Raw genomic sequence first — 22,255 nt, 5'->3', positions numbered from 1 at the left:
AGTCCTGGTGTGGAAACATGCATAAGGTCAGCATGGAGGAGGAAGAATTTGACAGGTGGAGAGACACATAAACATTTATAACAGTCCTAGTTCTGAGGGAGTTCATTGTAATGGAGACAAATGTGGGTATGGTAAATACCAAGAGCGGTAATTAAGGCATGCTAAAAGACTTCTTAGAGGAGGTGGCCTTAAAGAATGAAGGGAATTGGCTCAGATATGACCTACTAGCAATGTGGCCTTGGTCTAGTCACGTATTGCTTAGAGGGTCAGTTTTTCTGTCTGTAAAATGGGAGAACATCAATGACAAATATTTTGAAGACTATACAGTGCCATATCCAGCATGTTACTTTAGGAGATAGTCACTCATCAAACCCTACAAGAGTTTTCCTTTGTAACAACCTTGAAAGATAAAATGTGGGACCACAAGGAAATAATTCTTTAACTGACAAGCCCAAACTTCTAAAGTTTGAAACAGCTCCTAACTTCTTTAAGAAATACATAAAATGTAAGACAATGACAACTGGTGGTTTGTGATATATAAAAGAACAACTTTGTCACTTCCAAAGCACACAGTAGTAATCTCCATCTGTTTCTCGTGAGAAGCCCAAAATAGGTATCAGGCATGGCTCCTGAAACACTGGAAGCACCTACAATAATTCTTAGAATTAATGGTCCTTGAAACATCATTTCCTTTGTGTGATCCTTCACTTTTGAATTCATTTTACATTTGACTTTGTGAAATGAATATATCACTTTTCATCCCCTTAATAATTGTGTTTTTTGCAGAAGCTGTGTTGGGTTCCTTTGGGGAGAATTTTGATAAGTTTGGTTCTAAATACATCAGTGATGAGTGTATTGAATTTACCTAACACCTCCTACTAATACAAATTAAAGAAAATTTGGGTAGGAAAAATAATTTTTGAAAGTGTTATAAATTCCTAAGAGGTAACTGTTTTTCAAAAACTTTTCAGCCGGCACCGGTTTGGCTCAGTGGTAGAGCGTCGGTCTGCAGACTGAAAGGTCCCGGGTTCGATTCCGGTCAAGGGCATGTACCTTGGTTGCGGGCACATCCCCAGTGGGGGGTGTGCAGGAGGCAGCTGGTCGATGATTCTCTCTCATCGACGTTTCTAGCTCTCTATCTCTCTCTCTTCCTCTCTGTGAAAAATCAATAAAAATATATTTAAAAAACAAACAAACAAACAAAAAAAAACCTTTTCAAATATTTGGCTTGTTTGTTTGGTTTGTTTTCCCTCATCTTCAGTTCAGTTATGAAATGGTATTTATGTATACACTGAGTGGCCAGATTATTATGATCTCTGAACACATAATAATCTGGCCACTCAGTATACATCCTATCTAATAAAAGAGTAATATGCAAATTGACCATCACTTCAACACACAAGATGGCTGCCCCCCTGTAGTCAAAGATGACCACCTCCATGTGGACACAAGATTGCCACCACAAGATGGCCAGTAGGGAAGGGACCAGGCCTGTAAGGGAGGGCAGTTGTGGGTGATCAAACCTGCAGGGGAGGGCAGTTAGGAGTGACCCGGCCTGCAGGGGAGGGTAATTAGGGGCAAACAGGCTGGCAGGAAAGCAGTTAGGCATCAATCAGGCTGGCAGGACAGTGGTTAGGGGGTGATCAGGCTGGCAGGCAGAAGTGGTTAGGGGCAATCAGGAAGGCAGGCAGGAGAGCAATTGGGAGCCAACAATCCTGGATTATGAGAGGGATGTCTGATTGCCCATTTAGTCCCAATCCTACCGGGATCAGGCCTAAACAGGCAGTAAGACATCCCTTGAGGGGTCCCAGATTGGAGAGGGTGCAGCTGGGTTGAGGGACACCCCCCACTCCCGTGCACGAATTTCGTGCACCGGGCCTCTAACACACACACACACACACACACACACACTAGAGGCCCAGTGCATGAATTCATGCGTGGGTGGGGTCTGGCCATCCTGGCCATGGGGAGGAGATATGGGTGGCTGGCCAGCCTGCCTGCTGGTTGAATTTCTGGTTGAGGGCAAGATTTGCATATTAGCCTTTTATTATATAGGATACACACTGAGTGGCCAGATTATTTGTCCTGAGGTCATAATAATCTGGTCACTCAGTGTATATCACTGGCCTGAATAGATTTCAGTAAAAGAATTCTTGAATTTGAAGTTTTAGCTTCTAAATTTCAGTAACTGTCATTTTTTCATATATTTTGATTTATAATAAGTCAGGCTCAATTGATTTACCAATTATTTAGGAGTTAGTGAACCAAATATTTGGCTTTTTTCCCCCTTCACTGTCTTCCTTTTGACTGTCTGAATGATCCTAAGTCCTGGGTATGTCAGCTGGAGGAAAAAGAAAGTTGAAATATGCAATCCGCCAGAGACTGGCCCAGCCCTTGTCTGACAGTGCCATTGTGAACCAGCACTTCCTCTTCTCTAAAAGGAGGGGCTGAGCTAGATCACCACATTAGGTGGTTAAAAATGCTCAAAAGAACACTTTTTTTACCCTAGTGAACAGCCTTAGTAACAGATTTAATGTGGGAGGAGATTTAACCCACTGGGTAAAAATCAAGCTTTAGGATTCTGTTTTATCTAAGCTGACCCCACAAGGCAGAGGATCAAGACTTCGCTAAATATGGTCCTCGGGCAAGCTGTAGTTCCCCATCTGTGAGGGGAGAATAAATATAGCATACACATGTGAAGATAAATGAGAGAGCTGGTCAAGTGTTCTGAGCAACAGACAAGCCTGACTTTCCAAAAAAAGACAAACCACAACTTCGGAGCCGGTACAGTTTCTTCTGTGCGTGGTGAGATGACTTCCCTCGCTGTAAAGGATTTAGAGCCGAAATTCTACACTGTCTGGAGCTATAATGACAAGTCTTTTTCACTAAAACAGAGGTCAGCTGGCCTAAGGCACGCAGACAGAAGGTAAATGTCAGGTCATGCTTCCAGGCTGGGTACTCCTTTTCTAACTTTCTTGGCACAAATTCATGCTGATGGAATAGTCATTCACTCATTCATTCATTCATTCATTCTAACAAGTATCGGTCAGCTCAGGGCTGAGCACTGTGAACGCTCCAGTGAAAAACAGACAGGATCCTGCCCCAACGGAGTTTACAATGTGACAGGAGAAAGCAAGTGCCTCCCAACTAGGGAAGAACTACCGTGTACACCCAGACTGTTTGGAAAATGTGGGAGATGCTTCTGATGGTCAAATGAATGAAGGATGAAAATTGGGGGAGGAAAAAGGATTTTTTAAAAGTGCTATACATTCCTAAGAGGTGACTTCAGAAACGTTTAGAATATTTGCTTCTCCTCCCCATCCCCTCCCGTACACTCCAGTTCAGTTGTGAAATGGTATTTTTATGGTGTCCCTATTGGCGTGCGGTGAGCCAGGGTACTACAATAACCTGTGTGCATGACTGGTGAGTGTACTGCCTGGCATGGGTGAGCATGGGAAACCCTTTTAGAATTACTCAAGTCTAGGACCTAACTCTGGTACACATAAAAGCGCAAAGTATTTTTTTTTTTGCACGATTTTAATGAGTTTTTTAGGAAGGTAATTTCAGTGCAAATTGAAGGAGAAAAAATAGGCTGTATTTTATTTTGTTTAGCACATTGCAGGAGTTGCTTACCATTTTAGAAAATTGCGCACCACCGGCAATATTGCTCTTAATAACTGAATCACCAATAAACCACAACTGTTAGTCAACATTTGTAGCTGTTATAATTCATGGTAATTCTACCTCTAGGTATAGGCACCTGACCACTTCATTATAATTTCTGGAGAACTCAGCTCTAATGACTTAGGTGTTTAATACTGAGATAAATATTTTTTATGATGAATCACCTTCCTTTTATTTCTCTTTCCTATTGCTGCTAGGATGTTATATTGATTTAAAATTAGGTGCATAGAGAGGTTTTATTACCTGTAGATTTCATTCAAGGATAAGTAAAGAAGAAACATTTGTTATAAAAGGGGCGATGAGTCTGATTTGGTTGAGGTGCTGAGCTAGGCATTCAGCAAATCAGGACAAAAAGAACTCTTAACTGCAAATCGAAATACATGTGATGAAGGGACAGAGCTGGGTACTAGGAGCCGGGGTCGCTCCCTCTGAGAGGCCATCACCTGGATGGCCTCTCAGAGGGAGAGACATCTAACCTGAGCTCTGAGGGAGGGTTTAAGGAGCCAAATGCAGGACCGTGAGCACAACAGCCTGAGGCACAAAAGCCCTGGCAGATCCTGGGGGAAAGGCAGAGAGACAGGTGAGTGGAGAGCTAGCAGTCCTATATTATCAGAGCCTACTGCAATGGGAAGTCACCAAAAAGGTGAAAAACGCGAGTCATGTAATTTGGGGAGTTTTCTGTTGTTTTGTTTGTTTGTTTGTTTGTTTGTTTGTTTGTTTTTGTAAAGGCAATTCAGGCTGCTTTGTGGAGAATGAATCGGATGTGGGCAGGAGTACAAGGAGAGAAAGTATTACAACAATTCAGGTGAGAACGTGGTGGTTTGGATTGAGTGGCAGCAGCTGACAGTTAAAGAAATGGGGGATTCTAGATATATTCTAAGTGAACTCAGGCTTGAGTGATGGGCTGGAAGTGTGGTAGGACAGTGTTTCCCAACCTTCTCTCATGATGAGAATCACCTGGTGAAGTTGTTAAAACACAGATTCCTGAATCCCAACTAAGAAGTGCTAAACTAGAATTTTTGGGAACATATAGGTAAAATTGTATACTTAACAAGTGCTCTAAGACAGATTTTATATACAGAGCACTAAGTTAGGTATGCAATTTTACCTATATGTTCTCAAAAATTCTAGTTTAGCACTTCTTAGTTGGGATTCAGGAATCTGTGTTTTAACAACTCCACCAGGTGATTTTCATCATGAGAGAAGGTTGGGAAACACTGTGGTAGGAGGTCAGGGAGGTCCTTGGAACAATCTGGGGTTCAGCTTCTGTAGCTGTATAGGTCTTGTCTTCTACATGGAGATGAGGAAGACTGAGGGTGGAGAAGCATATTATGGAGAAAATGCAAGGAACCAATTTTGGACATGTTAAGAAAACTGTCAGGAAGGTATACCTGGAGGAGCTCTCTGCCCCTTGAGGTCCAGGCTCCTGCTCCAGATGCCACCTTTTGGCTAAACCAGAAGAATCTCAAATTCAACATTTCTGAACTGAATTCATTCCCCTTCAAATCTGCAATTTCTCTTGCGTTCACCATCTCAGTAAAAGGTATCGCCAATCAGGCTCCAGTCAGACCCCTCAATATCCGCCCCAAACACACAGCACGTGAGTCAATGGCCCAGCCAGTCTCACTGCCCTTTCCCTCTCCATGTGTCTGTACCTGGGCAGCTCCTACTCGCCTTTCAGGCTTTGGCCTAGAAATCTCTCCATCCAACAGATCTTCCATTTAGATTAAGTATCACTAAGTACTTCTGCAGCACCCAGGCTTTTTCTGTCACTCCCCTTCTTACACTCAGAGGATTGCCTCTTTCTTCTTTGTAAGCTGCACAGGACTCCCTGAGAGCAGGGGGAAAGGGGGGCGGGGGGGGAGGACATGACTCTACTTAAAGCCTGGCTTCTAGTAACTGCTACTAAATTCTTATTGCGTGGATGAGGGGAGCATGTGGGGAGGTGAAGTCAGAAAGGTCAAGTGCAGCCGAAGCCGGTTTGGCTCAGTGGTAGAGCGTCGGTCTGTGGACTGAAAGGTCCCAGGTTCGATTCCGGGCAAGGGCATGTACATTGGTTGCGGGCACATCCCTGGTAGGGGGTGTGCAAGAGGCAGCTGGTTGATGTTTCTCTCTCATCGACGTTTCTAGCTCTCTATCTCTCTCCCTTCTTCTCTGTAAAAAATCAATAAAAAATGTATATTTAAAAAAATAAAAAAAAATTATTCTAATTTTTTTAAAAAAAGAAAAAAGAAAAAAAAGAAAGGCCAAGTGCAGCCAGATCACGGGGGCTTGCACAGAGCTGGCCTGCACCTCCTTCACCAGACACAAAGCTGCAGAAGGTGAACTGGGTATCTGACCTCTCCAGTAACAGGCTAATTTCACAGGTGGCCATCACCACCGTCAGCCGAGAATCAAACTGCCTCCTGTGATCAGGGCTATTCTGTGGAGCACCAATGGGCCCAGCCCACCTGCCTGAATAATGGGAGCTCTAAAGAGGAGAGCCTCAGAGTGGACATACTTTCAGCATTTTCGTTCCTGCTACTATTTTTACCACTGCCTTCTACCCACTGTCTTGACATTTATTTTACCTAAGTATGAAGGAATATTGTTGGCTGTCAATGAAGCATCCTTCTCCTATTTCCTTCTTCTTCCCCAAACTGAATTTGTTCAGGACCCCACCACTCCTTCATCCAGTCAACATGCCCCTCGCTAAAAGAATTCCTGGTTAGATTAAGCCAATCATAGAGTTTCATTCCCTACCCCCTGACCAAAGACATTTTTTCTCAAATGGGCACGTAAGCTAAGTAGTCCAATCAGAACGAAGTAGTCTCTGGATTATCCAAGAGACTCATTCCCTGCCCCCTCCCCCAGTCCCCACCCTATCAAAGTTATTGGTTCTCTGTGGGCACATGACCTAAGAAGTCCAATCAGAAAGAAGTATTCCCTGGATCATCCAAGGTGGCTCCTCATTCACTCCTTTCTCCTTCTACTATTTTCTGCTTTCTTCCTCTTCCTCCCTTCCTTCCTCCCGCCCTCCTTCTCTCACTCAGTATGTAGTTGCCATTCACTAGGCTCTCCCTCTGCAGATCATGAAGACTGTTCAGGAACCCCTTCCTCAGCAGCAATGCTGTGGTCTCTGTACCACAATGGAGTTCGTACCACCCAGGACTAGCTATTTAGAGGGAGGCACATGTAACAACCAGGCCTCACACTTCCACAGGAGCATCCCTCTTACCCTTTCCAACACTAGGGCTACAGAGGAGTCTTGGCCATTGTGAATGCAGGTCATCTGGGCTTCCATCGTGGGGGCCAGAGTAGGATTAGGGGAGGGAAGCAGCCAATATAGAACTGTAAGTAATTGATAGGCCCAATCCGGCGGAAACATGGTTCCCCTCAGCTGTGAACTAACACCTGCCTTTGAGGCCGGGGAAGAGGCTTACAAAGACTGAAGTCTCTCATTGGCCTTTTAATACACCAAGACAAGAGGCCAAAGAATAAGAGAAGAGCCCAGGAATGACACTCTGGTTTTCTCCATGCCCAGATGAGGCAGCCATGCTGCATGGAGGAGTTAAACCATGACTGACAAACCCACTTGGAATCTGAGCACTTAAACCACACTCCTTGGCCAAACATACAGTGAAATTTGCCATCTGACGATGAGAGAGTCTTCTTGGCAGGCAGGCAAGATCAGGATGACCTAATGCACTTCACTTCACAAATATACTTTCACAGAACAGACCCTTCGAAAATTACAGCTTCTGTGGGACTGATGAAAATATTCTGGAACTCAATCAAGGTTTGGGTTTGCAACATTGTGAATGTATACTAAATGCTGCTGAATTATACACTTTATTTTATTTTTTCTTTATTTTTTCTTTATTTTTAGAATATAAAGGAGTGTAGGAGGGAGGAAGAGAGGGTGGGAGAGAGAGAGAGAGAGAGAGAGAGAGAGAGGGAGAGAGAGAGAGAGAGAGAGAGAAAGGTGAAAGAGATTCATTGATCAGTTGGTGCCCAACTGGGGATCGAACCTGCACCCTAGGTATGTGCCCTGACTGGGAATTGAACCAGTGATCTTCCAGTGCACAGGATGATGTTCCAACCACTGAGCCACACCAGTCAGGGCTGAATTATACACTTTCAAATGATTCATTTTATGTTGTGTGAATTTCACCGGGATTTAAGAAAAATACAGGTCCATAAGTGTGCAAAGTTGGAACCTTGCAAGTACTCACATATATGCACACGTGCACACACACAGAGTAACAGAGGTTTCCTTGAAATTCAGAGAGGTGGTGAGGCACATGGCAGAAATACCCTGCAGGAAGTCCCTGAGCCCAACACTTCCACTGCTCAGGACCCGCAGCAATCCCCAATCCTGTGGCTGAGCTCGGCTTATCCTTCTTCGTGCATATTTTATACCAGCCCCCCGATTGTCTTGCATTTCTTCCTTCATCTTCTCCTGCCAGCTGGCTCTCTTGTACTCCAGGAGGCTCCCAACAGAGCCCCTCCAATACTATAGCAAGTAACTGCATCACGTCACTAGAGCAGTGGTCAACCTCACAGCTCCGAGAATCCAACCATGCGATTAGGGGAGAAAGAAGAGGGGCTGAAGTTGAATCAATTGCCAATGGCCAATGACTTACTCAAATGTGCCTGTGCAACGAAACCTCCATGAAACCCCAAAAGGACAGGGTTTGGAGAACTCGGAGTCAGTGGACTCATGCAGGGGCATGACCAGAGAAACCTCACTCTTTGTCTCACAACCTGAAAAACGGTTCCTAGAGCAGGGAGCAAAATGCCATGTAACATAGACTGACGAGAGAGAATGAAAAGGGAAGGCAAGGGTTACTCAGCCATAAGAAGAAATGGAATTTGGCACATTCTCCAACACAACGAACCTTGAAAACATTATGCTAAGTGAAAGAAGCCGGACACAAAAGGCTACATATTCTATGATTCCATTTAAATGGAAGCAGGTCCATGGAGACAAAAAAAAAAATGGATTAGCAGTTGCTAGGAGTTGGAGGGGAAGGGGAATAGAGAGTGACTGCTAAATGGGTTTCTTTAGGAAGCGATGAGAACGTTCTGGAATTAAATAGCGCTGATGGATGTGCAACTTTGTGAATATCGAAGATCCAACGAATGTGAGTTATACTTCAATTTTTTCAAAAAGGAAAGAGGAACCCACCAGCATGGCTCAGTGGTTGAGCATCGACCTATGAACCAGGAAGTCATGATTCAATTCCTGGTCAGGGCACATGACCGAGTTGTGGGTTCAATTCTCCAGTGTGGGGTGTGCAGGAGGCAGCCAATCTGATGATTCTCGCTCATCATGGATGTTTCTATCTCTCTCTCTCCCTCTCCCTGCCTCTATGAAATCAATAAAAATATGTTTTTTAAATAAATAAAAATTAAAAAAGGAAAGAGGGATAAACTTATACAATAAGCAGTTTGGTCCGCCAGGAATTCTGAGTGATCACTTTCTTTATGAACACCAGCCGACAGGGTGTGGCTGCTTCCACACTGGCCTGCTAGGTCAGGCACAGGATGTCAGGGCTCTCCCAGGGCAGCAGGCAGCCTTGGGTCTCCCTCCTATTGAGGCGGAGCTGAGCAGATTTGCCCATTCTCTGCACCTTCTCGCCCTCGCTTCCAACAGAGGGCCACAGGACACCCTGGAGGACACTGGCCTCAACCATGCTGAAGGATTCCCAAAGATCCAGACTTGCTAGAGAACAACACACACTCTGGCCAAATAGCCTGACAGCCTTTCTGCTAACGGGCTCCGTGAGTGAAGAAATGAGTTCTATTGCGCTTAAACGAGTTTGTGGTCGGCAAACTCATTAGTCAACAGAGCCAAATAGCAACAGTACAACGATTGAAATTTCTTTTGAGAGCCAAATTTTTTAAACGTAAACTTCTTCTAATGCCACTTCTTCAAAATAGACTCGCCCAGGATGTGGTATTTTGTGGAAGAGCCACACTCAAGGGGCCAAAGAGCCGCATGTGGCTCGCGAGCTGCAGTTTGCCGACACAGCATTCGAACACCACCTGTAACCTGATATCGTTTTTTTAATTTATTGATTGATTTTTTAGAGAGAAAGGGAGAGAGATAAAGGGACATTGATTTGTTGTTCTACTTATTCACTGGTTGATTCTTGTATGTACCCTGACCAGGGATCAAACCCACAACCGTGCCATATTAGTATGACTCTCTAACCAACTGAGCCACCTGACCAGGGGTATAAACTGGGTTTAAAGACCCCCAGTCATGTCCAGACAGATCAGAATTCCTTTCAAAGTGAACTGACAAGAAAGCCAGCATGAAGGTGGGAAAGTCATGGGAAAGGTTTTTTCTATAAGTTTTCTGACAGATTTCTCTAAACCTACCTGGTTTCCTACTGGGACCCCCTCCCCCAAACCTCATGCTTAGTGCTTTGTGCCCCATTACCATCTGGGTGCTGAATAGACATTTACACGTGAGTGACACCAAATGCTAACAGACAACTGGCTCAGTTGAAACTGAAAGAAGGGGTTCAACCTGAAGAGGGCTGGAGTCACTGAGGAGGAGGGCACCGGGTGCCCCAGCCTCAGGAGGCCCTTCTCACTTTCTGGATGGAGACAGGGCTACTTCCTGCCAGACAAAGGCCCTTCCCTATCCCTGCAGGGCCCAGGAGTCCTCGAAAAACACCTTAAGGTCTTAAATTTGAGCCCCGAACCAGCTTGCCTGCGAGGTCAGCCCTGTGAAAATTAAGCCGGGGCAAATGGAGTTTTAATTGAACTGGACAATCAGAATGAAATGCTCTTTCTCAGCAGTGGCTCTCGGAGGCAGCACACTTTGAGCCAACTCATTTGTAACCCCAACCATTATGCCATTTGAAAGCGGATGTCTTTTCTACACTGGAACAGTTCAGGAGAGAGACAGACGGGGCGGGGGGCGGGGGGAAGGGAAAGAGATGAGGATGGAAGGAAGACCTAATTTTAAAGTGGTGTGTGTGTGTGTGTGTGTATGTGTGTGTGTATGTGTGTGTGTGTATGTGTGTATGTGTATGTATATGTGTGTGTGTGTGTGTGTGTGTGTGTGTGTGTGTGTGTGTGTGTGTGTAGGAGAATGGAGGAATGGAGGAGGACAGCCAGAGAAGCAATTCCTGCCAAGATGGGTGTCTGAGTAACAGCCCTTCCTCCCGCCTCTCCTGGTGACCTGCCTGAGGAGTTTTAAAACAAAAGGACCTCATCGCCATCTGTTGCTCTGGAACTAATTTAGCACAAACCACACTGGCATCCTCCGTAGGGACAGGCCTGTCACCACCCAGACTGCTAACCTCAGCTACAGAGAACAGAGAAGGGCCCGGGCCCCAACTTGTCTGGCTGCTTAATGTACAGGAGAGAAAACGGTTTAGCAAAGAATACCCATGGAGCCTACTGTGTGCACAGCCCTGGGCCCGACAGCATACCAACGGAGCCAAGGGAGGCTTAGAAAGTTCTGCGCCTGTGTTTTCCTGGCCCCATCACCAGGAGAGCTAGGAAGGCTGAGTGCTTCAATTCATTGCAACAAATATGGAGAGTCACAACCATGCCCAAAGAACCAGAAAGGAGGTGTGTTTGGTGGGGCAGAGGTTAAAAATAAATAAATCTTACACTCCAGGGAAAGGGGGTACTGTGAGGGTGTGTGTGTGGTGTGTGTGTGTGTGTGTGTGTGTGTGTGTGTTGGAAGAGGGGGAGGGAAGGTGGCTTGCTAAGAGGAGGTACGCAAGTACACAAACATTCATGAACTCCCTCTGCAGCTCTGCCATCTCCACCTCCATCGGAATGCAGAGCTCACTGGAACAGAGATGTCCTGAAGTTTCTGGTTCAGGTCTGGGGCGGAGCCTAAGGATTCGGATTTCTTTCTTTCTTCTTCTTCTTCTTTTTTTTTAAATTGATTTTTTACAGAGAGGAAGGGAGAGGGATAGAAAGTTAGAAACATCGATCAGCTGCCTCCTGCACACCTTCCACTGGGGATGTGCCCGCAACCAAGGTACATGCCCTTGACCGGAATTGAACCTGGGACCTTTCAGTCCGCAGGCCGGCGCTCTAGCCACTGAGCCAAACCGGTTTCGGCAGAATTCGACTTCTAACAAGTTCACTGGAGATACAGGTTGGTTTGAGTTGCACATCTGAAAACCAGCGCAGTAAGTCAAATCCTTCTTAAGCATCTAGTCCGCGTAAGAATCCAATCTGAGCAACTTTCTCCATCAATAATTGACCTGGAGAACCCCTTAGTCCACTCAGCTCTTAGGGGCTGTCCATCTCCCGGGAAAGACAGACATGGCCGCCTCTGTGTCCCCAGAGAATAGGCACCGGCTCCTCTCCCATCACTCACTGTTGGCCCCTTCCCTGAATTGTGAGCTCCTGCAGGCAGGGCCTGTGCCTGGCCTGTCTTGTAAGCCCTGCCTCTGGCACAGGGCTCAGCCCAGATCTGGCTCTTGGGGAATGGTTGCTGACTGACTGCATGAGTATTTTCATCTGGTCCTGGCAGCCAGCCAGGCAGGAGGATACGGGAGCTCACGCAGAGGTGGTGCCAGTGGGGACGGCCCAGCAAGGCAAGCAAAATGAGCAGCAGGCGACAGAAAACATCCCGGGTGTATCCAGGGCATATTCAAGTGGAAGAGAGACGAACAGATTTGAAATGGCAGTTCTCACCTGAATAAGAAAACGCTTGGAGAAAAGAAAGACTGGGGGCAGCTGCTCGGGACAGAAAAGACACCCGTCACTTGCAGGCCAAAGCTGCCCTGCTCGGCAGCCCCCAACAGCCAGCTAATGCCGAGGGAAGGCCGGCAGGCAGAGCAGAGGGGAGAGCTCCTCGGTCTGAGAAGTCAGCTCATGTCAGCAGAGTCCCCGTTCCACCTTCCCGGGAAGAGGCTACACCTGCACACAAATGGCTCCGAGCCTCCCCCGCACCCTCACCAGCCCTGCAGCCACCAGGCATCTCTCTTTTTAAGCAAGAGCTGAGGTTAGTGAACAAATTGACAAAACACCCTCCACTTCCCAGGAAGAGGGGAGTGTTGTTTTTTTGAGCCCCTTTAGCAGCAGCCCCTACTGTCCCACCTACAGACACCACCCCGCCAACTCCTCTGTTTGTGAAAGCAATGCACTTCTCACATGAAATATTCAACAACAGAACAGACACAACTAAAGGAGACACTCCAGCTGCCTGGTGTGAGTGATTTAACATAACCCGGGACCTGAGCGGACAGCCTGCCCTGTACTCTGGGGGTTGCCTTTTACCAGCTGTGTGGCCTGGAGCAAGTCACTTACTCTCACAAACCCTACGAGGCAACCAGGTGCTCACCACTTTACTGATGGAGCAGGTGAGAAGCCTGCTTTGCACTCTGTAAAAATGCCGCTCAGTGACTGGTGTGTCACGGCTAAACCCCAAACTCTGTCCTGAGTCCAGGACGGCTGGTTCACTACTCTCATCAGCCTCTTGAAAAGAAACTGCAACAACAATAAAGGCCCCTTCTCCTACTTTCTGTCCTTTTTTTTATTATTATTATTAAAATCAACAAGCAACACAGCCCCAGATTAGTATCTCCTAATTACCAAGTTGTCAGTTACTGGGTGAAAAAAACTCCATAATTTAGTTATCAACCCTGCCCCACATGCTGACACTGACAGCAGGGAACTGAGATCCGGAGAAAGACACATTGTGAGACCCCCATGCCCGCACTCCTCCCCACCCAGAATATGAGCTCCCATGGACCCTCTGCCCGGCATGACCTCACTTAGTCTGATGCTTCCCAAGCTTTCACTTCATGATACAGAGAAAAGAGGCTCCACGTTCCGCACACAGCGGGTGGGATGAAGGGGCCATGGGTTAAGAGACTGAGGTTGGACTGCTCAAGTCAGAAGGGACAGCCTGAGCCCGGGGCTGTCTGTCCCAGGCTCCTCCCAGCCTCCATGGGCCTGAGAAAATCCGTTATCTGGGAGCTGAGCCGCTCTGATTTGATCCAATGGCTCCACAATACAACCCCCTTTCTACAAATAAGGAAACTGAGGCTTCGAGAGGTCAGGCTCCTTGCTGGGAAGTGGGTGCTGGCAGTTCAATGTGGGGGCCCACAGAGGTCACCAGGATACTCTACTGCTTCCCAACTCTCCCCAAAAGCTCACCCCTGCACCCCTTCCTAGCTGGGACCGGGCAGCGCTCAGCTTCGCATAAGGAGCTTTCCCAGTTGCACAGGCAGGCCTTTCTGCGATCGGATCCCCTCTTTCTTCTCCACAGAAGATCAGAACACAGAGCAGGCCCTGAATCCGCACCCACTGACGTGAACTGGTGTGGCGCCGCCCAGGCTGGCCTGCGCCATCCCTTTCAGTAACCACAGGCTGAGCCTCAGGCCATATAGGGCAACTGCACCTCCTGCCTAACCCTCTCAGCCACCCTGCGAGGTAGACCGCACCTCCTGTTCCAGGGAGGGCAGGGGGCTCACGGGGTGAGCTGCTGGCCAACAGTCTCACAGCGACAGAGAAGAGGACCTGGGGTTCAGGGTTGGTCTGGAGAATCTAAACCCCACAAGAATCCGTCACTGCCACGCTGCCGCCTCCCCAGGAGACCCCAGGCTGAGAAGTCTCAGGAGAGATGCAGAGGCATGAGCCTGGGGGATGGGCCCAGTGGTGACTATACATACAGGGTGGGGATGAAATTGATGGTCTCCTGCACACTTCCATACCCTCAGTCACTCCTTTTAACCTTCTAGCCTACAGCTGGGTTAACAAAGCTTTTTTAATTTAATTAATTAATTAATTAATTCATTCATTCATTCATTTATTCAAGAAAGGGGTGTGCCTGAAGTTATTCTCTAATAGCCATAACCTTAGTCTTTGGTTAACCTTGCAGCAAAAATGACTTGACAGCCCAATGAGAATCAACTCAATCTAAGGAATATTGGATGTATGCCTTCCATGCACCAGGTTCTGGGCTCAGTACTGGAAATGCGGAGGGGAAAAACAGACACAGTGGTCTGTCCCCATGGAGCTTCCGGAGAGCAAGCACCGGCCAGGAGGTGCTGCGGGCAGTGGATCTGGGAGATCTCTACTGGGGGAGCTGGGAGACCTGGGGGAGTTCGGATGGCCCAGCCATAGTCATCCTGCCACCCCAGGCAGCCTCCCTGGCTGGGTGTCCCCTCACTTCCTCAAGCAAAGCAACTGCCTGCCCGAAACTAAAAAAAAAAAAAGGAAGGGCGAACTGCTGAGGGCCAGGAAAGCGGCTCCTTCACCTCTCATGCCAAACGAGGCAAAACCAAGCCCCTCCGAGTGAAAGGAAATTCAGCAGAGGCTCACGAATTTCAGTTTCTCAACAAAGACCTGTGTGGTCCTTGGTTTTGTTTCTTTGTCACTGCCTCTCTTGTCTCCTCCTCGCAGTATTGCTCTTCTGCACCGGAGGCCTCTTGGTAGGACCTGCTGCTGCCAACACGTGTGTCATGGCTAGAAACTGATACCCCGCCAGAGAGCTGCTTTGTTTTGTTTCCTTTTAATACTGAAACCCCAAATTCCACAACGAAATTGCAAAAGCCCAGCTCCCCATTAGGCCTCTGACCCAGGACCTTTACTACCATGCTCTCCACCTTTCCGATACCCTGGCACACACTGGGAATGGCACGCTGCCCCACCCCCTGCGCCACACCTGTAACACCCACTCCGGATCCACCTGCTGGGAAACGTTGGTTCCCAGAGTGTAAATGTCACCAAGCCTCCAGAGAATCAAGGCAGAAGTGGAGAAGCCAGATGGATCAAAGAGTCAGGAAGGGGACGGACCCGTGGGAGGCACAAAGAGAAACCAACCAGACCTGATGGGACTGCCCCACCCTCAGGTCCCTGCCGCCTGCCTGACCAGGCACATCCCAAACCCACATCCGAGTCCCAGGAGAGGGAAACGCAGGGCCTTCGGTCGCTGCAAAGGCTCTGGCGTCAACAAAAGGCCGTCCACCTTCCCAACAGAGAGGGAAGCCAGCATTCCATGTGACATGGTGCAGGCTGGGGATATAAATAGCTTCTTAAAAGGTTAGCAAAATGCACAGATGACAAGTCTACAGTAGGTTACTAAGGGAAACCAGGATGCTTGGTGTCAGCATCCCACCTGTGGCAGCTGATGTCTGGAAGGAACCCTGTGGGCTCCTCCTAAACTTTGCTCCCTGGGCCCCTCATAGATGGCATGAGTGGGCACTGCCTACGCCCGACTGGTATTCCCTTCAGGCCCCCTCCAAAGTAAACCATCTTCCTAATCACATCTCTGCTTCCTATAAGCCCAATTTCCTCATCTGGGGAAAGTCTACCTGGGAAGATACAGTGAGGAACAGGGCCTAAAGGTGGGAGGAGCTCACCCTGGCCCTCCCCTTCCCCCTTCCCATTGCACAGGGCCCCTTGGGGGCAGCCCCAGGAAATGCAGGAGACGGGGCCTGGCGGGGAATTCTGAGGCTGCCTCTCAGGGAGATTCCCTTCTGGTGGGGAAGTGCTTCCCTGGGTGCCCAGAGGGCTGGCAGGGCAGCCACAGATGCTAGGCTGTTCGGAGAGAAACAGATCTGGCTTGTCACTAAAAAAGCAACCCCAAGCGACATGTGAATTAAGGGTATTTATAGCGCTCATGGATGTGCCCTTAAACTTGTGCGCGCGTTGAAGTGAACAGACATAGCAACGGCACGCCCAAAAGCGCACACACAGGCTTCCACACACAGAGGAGAGTGGCTAAATCTGGAACTCTGGAGAACCCAAACTCACCCCCAACACGCTCTCCAGAGTGTGGGTATTCCAGGGCCGGGGATAAACTGGGCGTCAGTCCTCTCTCTTCAGGGTATCAAGTTCTGCCTTCCTGCCAAGGATTAAGAGATCAGCCTGGAGCCAGCAGCTCAAGAGCAGCTTTGCCAAGCAGGTCCCCCCCACCTCTCACCAGCACAGGGAGCGAGAGCTCTTCCCACTTCCCATGTGCTTCCAAACAGTGCAGAGGCAGGAGGGAAAGTCTCGCCTCTTCAGCCTCTCCCTGAGCAGGCAGTGGGGCCACTGTGGAGGAGCCTACGCTGGTCCTGACAGCCAAGCGTGAAAGGAGAAGCTGCACAGAGCCCTGGGCCGGAAACCAGACCCCTGCACAAGGCACCAGTGAGGAGGAAGGCACTGGCCTCAACTTCCACCCCACAGTGCTAGGCAGTCAAAATGTCAGCTGCTCCTGGACCTCCCAGGGGCTTGGCCAGGAGAGGGGGCTTCCCTGTGGCAGGAATACCTGTGAGCGTGTTGGGGATGTTGAGGGAGGTCCCCTGGCAGAACATGTGATGGGGACCAAGACTGGCCAACACACTCACATTCTTATTTCTTCCTCTTCCTCTCTCTCTGTCTCTCAGAGGTCTCAGCAGAAGTCAAGAGGGGAAGCAGCCTGTGTTGGAAGGCCAAAGGTCACCTCCTGTAGGCAGACCTCAGACAGATTGTGGGTTTCGTTCAGACCACCACCATAAAGTGAGTGGCAACCCTTGCTGGTGGAGGGCCTTGCCTTCCATCTGTAAAAAAAAAAAATCGCGACCTCTGGGAAGTGCAATGAAGCAAAGCGCAACAAAATATGGTTTACCTGCAGTCATCTCTTGAGTTCCTTATTACATCAATTGGGCAAATGTTTGCAGATGGCTTTGAACTTCACCAGGGTCCGAGACCAAGAAGAATAAGTACATAGGCTACAAGTTCCAACCAGAGGGAGGTAGTGCCGCTGTTATTCAGATACAGCAGCGAGCACCCATGTGCCTGAGGGAAAGCATCTGTTTCCAGTGCTGTGAGCGTCTTTCTCATCCCATTTTGTCTCCCAAAGCAGAATCCACTGAAACCTACACAACCCACTTTTTCCCCCCTCAGATTCTACACTGAACTCTTAGTTTTTCTAAGAGTTTCTTTTACCTCACTGAGGATGCAGGCTCTGATTCAGAAAGAAAGCCATATGACACAACACGGCACTTAGAGCAGGGAACACTGGACTGTGCCATGGGTCGGTCCCGGATGGGGACTGTGGGAATGGTAAAATGCAAAGCTGGCTTCACACCTCTGCTGAGAACAGGAAGGGACCTGGAATCCTAGTGGCATTGCTCTCAACTCCAGGCATAACACACTGTCCTCTTCCACCTGTGACCCCTTCCCCCCACAAAGCTGCCCAGGGTGCAATATAATAATTCATTATAATATAGTATTATACATCTACTAGGAATGAAGAAATGTACATACATCAAACAATATAAGCTGGCCTAAAACACTGCAGTAGAGAGTCTAATTATCCACATCTTTACTAGATCACCAAGAAGGAAAATAACTTAGCTAGAATCACATGACTAGTAGAGCAAGGGAGAGCTCAAGCCCACTTTGGTTTCAAAGCCCATGGTCTTTCCTCTACTGCCCATCAGGCTTAAGGATTCTCGTGTGTGTGTGTGTGTGTGTGTGTGTGTGTGTGTGTGTGTGTGTACACGAGCGCGCGAACGTGTTTATCATTGTTACTATAAGATTAGCCTGGTATCTGTTCATAGAGGCATGGGTCTTAATGAGCAAATACAATATTTAAATCTCCTATGTATCACGCATAAACAGGCATCTCATCCAGACACTTCCCCCTATGCTGTCATCAGTCATGGCAGATCCTCCTAATAAATTTATTCTTTTGACCTTCCAAGTGTTTAGCACAGTGCTAGGTACACAGTAGGCACTTGCCATTTAATCTCACTGGTGATTAGTTTGCTAAGATTGCATATTACAGTAGTAATAAACCCTTAGGTGCTGAAAGATGAATTATCACTAACTTTTATGCAAAAGTCTCAGACATTGGGAGAAACACCAACCTGACCAACAGAGGAGGTGTCCCACACACTGGGCAAAAGCATTAATATTTGAACCTCATTGACCCCCCCACTTTGGTATATATCTGACAATCGCAATAGGAAACAGCAATTATGACGGCATATGGAAAGCCCTGAATTTGTAGCAGGCCCTAATTATGAGTGACTTTTTAGATCAGGGGTTGGTTCTCTATTCTCTATAAAGGTGGCATACATCTCCCACTCAGAAAATGGCTGTGACTTCACAGTGTGGCTCAGTGGTGGAGCATTGACTTATGAACCAAGAAGTCATGGTTGGATTCCCAGTCAGGGCACATGTCTAGGTTGTGGGCTCAATTTCTGGGAAGGGGTGTGCAGGGGGCAGATGATCAATAATTCTCTCTCATTCATTGATTTTTCTATATCTCTCTCCCTCACCCTTCCTCTCTGAAATCAATATAAAAATATATTTTTTTAAATTCCAAATACAATGTCTACAGACACACAAGCAATTCCATCAACTCAGGTGGTATCTCGGCACCTCCCTGGCTTTCTGCCTCAAGTAGGACAGATTCAGACCCATGTCCTAAACAAAGCAAGACCTCTCAGTAGCTATGACCTTAGGTCAGGAACCTCATCTCTCTGAGTCCCAGTTTCCTCATCAGCAAAGATGAAATATCACCTATCTCATAGGGTTGTTTTGTAAAGAAGATATAATAATACTAGAAGCCTGGTGCATGAAAATTCATGCACTGGAGGGGGTGGTCCCTCAGCCCGGCCTGCCCTCTCTCACAGTCCTGGAGCCTTCATGGGCAGGAGGCAACCCAGAGATCAGGGGAAGGAGATGCCCCAAATCACACCTCTGCTGCTTCCACTGCCGGCAGCACAAGCCTTAACTGGCTCTGGTTACCTGAGCTTCGGGTGGCCCTGAGCAGCTTTCCTGCACCTCAGGCCAGGCCTGGGAAGCCAGACAGTCACCATTTGAGGCTTGCCTGAACCTTGCGCTGGCCATGGGTGGCTCTGGGGCTGAGGGGACTAGGGGACTGTGGAGGCAGGTGTGCAGAGCAGCTGGACCTGCCTGGGGATGGGGACGGCTATGCAGTGTGCCTGCCACCCCAGGGGAACTGAGGGGACTAGGTGCCGCCATTTTGTGGCTGTGGGTGCTGCCATCTTTGAGGATGTGGCAGTCAATTAGCATATTTACTCTTTATTGGTTGTGGTGCCACTATTGTGTGAGGGGGTGATGGTCAATTAGCATATTCCCTCTTTATTAGATAGAATTTGCAAGTAGTCATCCCATGCCTAATATATAGTAGAAACTCAATAAATATTAATTGGGTTTGAATGTGCACAGAATAGCTCTCACATAGACACGTCCTGTTGAATAGGGACTGTGATAAAAAAAAAAAGTCTTGGTGAAGAGTAAGAGAGAAAAGGAAAGAAGGGGTAGTGACAGAAGTTAAAAATAGAGGCCATATTTTAAAACCTGACTCCTGTCAACCAATAATTTTAACCTGTTGTTTAAAAGTAGAGTGTACTGCCGAAACCGGTTTGGCTGTGTGAATGGAGCGTTGCTCTGTGGACTGAAAGATCCCAGACTCGATTCTGGTCAAGGGCATGTACCTGGGTTGCAGGCACATCCCCAGTAGGGGGTGTGCAGGAGGCAGCTGATCGATGATTCTCTCTCATCTATGTTTCTAACTCTCTATCCCTCTCTCTTCCTCTCTGTAAAAAAATTAATTTATATATATATATATATATATATATATATATATATATATATATATATTTTTTTTTTTTTTTAAAGTAGAGTGTACTGCTTAAAAGTTGGCCTCCACACATTCTGATAGCTGGAAAGAATACAAAGCAAGCAACCAAAAGGGACCCAGAAGAACCGGTTGTACTGACTTGGGTGGGTCTGGATAAAGGGGAAGGGGGGGGGCAGCCTCAGGCACCTCCCACTGCAACAGTTTCTCAACCCTCAGATGTTTCTCTAACTTAGCAGCTTAGAAACCAGAGGTCACATCAAGGAACCCCCCCAAACAAGACATTTTTCAGAATCTAACCTGGTACCACAATTCTGAAATCCAAAACTAGAAAAGCCACAAAGAACAGCTCCCCTTTATTGAGCACCTACCTGGTATGTGCCAGACTTGGTGCTAAACCCCCATTTTACAGATAAGAGCATCCCCCAAAGGCACTCGCTACGTCTCTCAGCTGCTCACATATCCTCAAGATCTCAAGTCTGCACGACATGTGGAAACTTCTGCCTGAGTCCTCATATCTAATCACAGGCCTGGATTCTGCAAAACTTCATCATACAATCTAGCCCCACAGCAATAGTGGGTCTGGGAAGAGGGTGGAGCTGGGACAGAGGAAGAGAGAGGGGACCTTAACCCTTTAGGAGACACCTCTAATTTGCAAATAGTGATCAGAGGCTGCCAGAAAAAAAAGGCAGTCACCTGGCCTTCCTAGGGAAAATAAATAAAGTCCTTCTTCCAAGATTCGCTCTGAACTCCTAACCCTTCCAGCCCAGCCCAGCCCCAGGGAGTGGCTAAATGGTTGTTGTTTCTTTCCCCCCCCCCTCCCCCCCTCCGTGGTCCCCTGGTAACACCACAAATTATGTTTTCAGGGACTCCAGTCCCAGAGTGCAGTGATGTTGTAATAAACATAACCAGGACCAAATGCCTTCCCATCATATTAGATGATGCCATTTTCCACCAATCAGGCGCCTCCGGGCAGGCAGGCCGCTCACCAATGAGGGACCAGACAGAGGCTGTGAGGGGGAGACCTGGGCATCTGCAACCAAAAATAAGGGCGCTTCGCGATTGGCTGCTGCCACTTTGCAACAGGAGTTGGGACCCACACACCAGGCATTACACAGAAGGCACACACACACACACACACACACACACACACACAAGCAAAAACTTTTACAGCCCAGGCGTTCCCATGGGGTGGGCAGGTCTGTGGGGTTTGTTGTTGGGGGGGGGGGGGGGGTTGTTGTTGTTTTTTTTTTCCCTTTTCCTAATTTGCTGACTTGAAGGAAAAAAAAAAAAAAAAGAAAGAAAGAAAGACGATCCAGGACAGCCCCCTCGCAGACACGCCCTCCCTCCTTAGACACCTCACAGTCTCCAAAGGCCCCTTCGCAAGCGCCCTGAATCTTAGAAAGGGAAGGGGGTGTGTAGGCCAGGACCAAGACACTCACCTGTCCCGCCGTGTCATAGAGTCCCAGGAGGTACTGCTTGCCCCCTACGGTGACGCTGACTGCAGGGGCAGAAGTGGGGGCGGGGAGAAAAGCTCACCGTTACTTAAGGCTCGCTTCCCACCAGGACCTTCCACTCCCAGCCCAGCTGGAGGCAGGAGGGCGCAGGAAGGGAGATGTCACCCCTTTCCCCAAGTGCCAGGCTCACTAGGAAGTGGCCTGAGTGGGGTGGGGGTGCGATGGACCCCCCAGCTCTACAGCCTACCCCTTTCTCCCAAGTCCCGGAGCCCCGCGTCTCCCGCCCGGCCCCCCCTATGCTTTCCCGGGGGGCTAGGGGCAGTAGGGGAGGTAGGAAGGTCAAGGAGGTTGGTTGGTCCAGGACGCCAAGGGGGTTGGGAAGCGCGGGGAGCTGGCCCTGAGCGCGGAGGTGGGGGAGCGGGGGTAGGAAGAGGGGACCAATCTGCCCGCCAAGGGGTGGCTGGAGGCAAAGCCTGGGGGTGGGGCTGGCGCCCCGAGGAGGGCGCGGCGGGGGAGGGGAGGGGAGAGGGGAGAGCGCCCCGGGGAGGCGGCCAGGGGGCTC

The 22,255-nt window shown here is 48.4% G+C and overlaps 1 protein-coding gene across 1 annotated transcript in view; it reads right to left on the bottom strand.

The window, feature by feature from the left end:
- Nucleotides 1-22,255, bottom strand: part of RHOQ (ras homolog family member Q) — a 34,442-nt gene that overhangs the window by 11,579 nt on the left and 608 nt on the right. Inside the window, exon 2 of the mRNA XM_084901031.1 lies at nucleotides 21,679-21,737. Within this exon, the coding sequence (XP_084757157.1) occupies nucleotides 21,679-21,737 (59 nt within the window). The remainder of the gene's footprint in view (nucleotides 1-21,678; nucleotides 21,738-22,255) is intronic.

Source organism: Pipistrellus hanaki, assembly GCF_964339955.1.
Source record: "Pipistrellus hanaki genome assembly, chromosome: 12".
Taxonomy (NCBI): Eukaryota; Metazoa; Chordata; class Mammalia; order Chiroptera; family Vespertilionidae; genus Pipistrellus; species Pipistrellus hanaki.
Note: the sequence above shows the minus strand (reverse complement) of the source record. Positions and strands in the feature narration are given on the sequence as shown.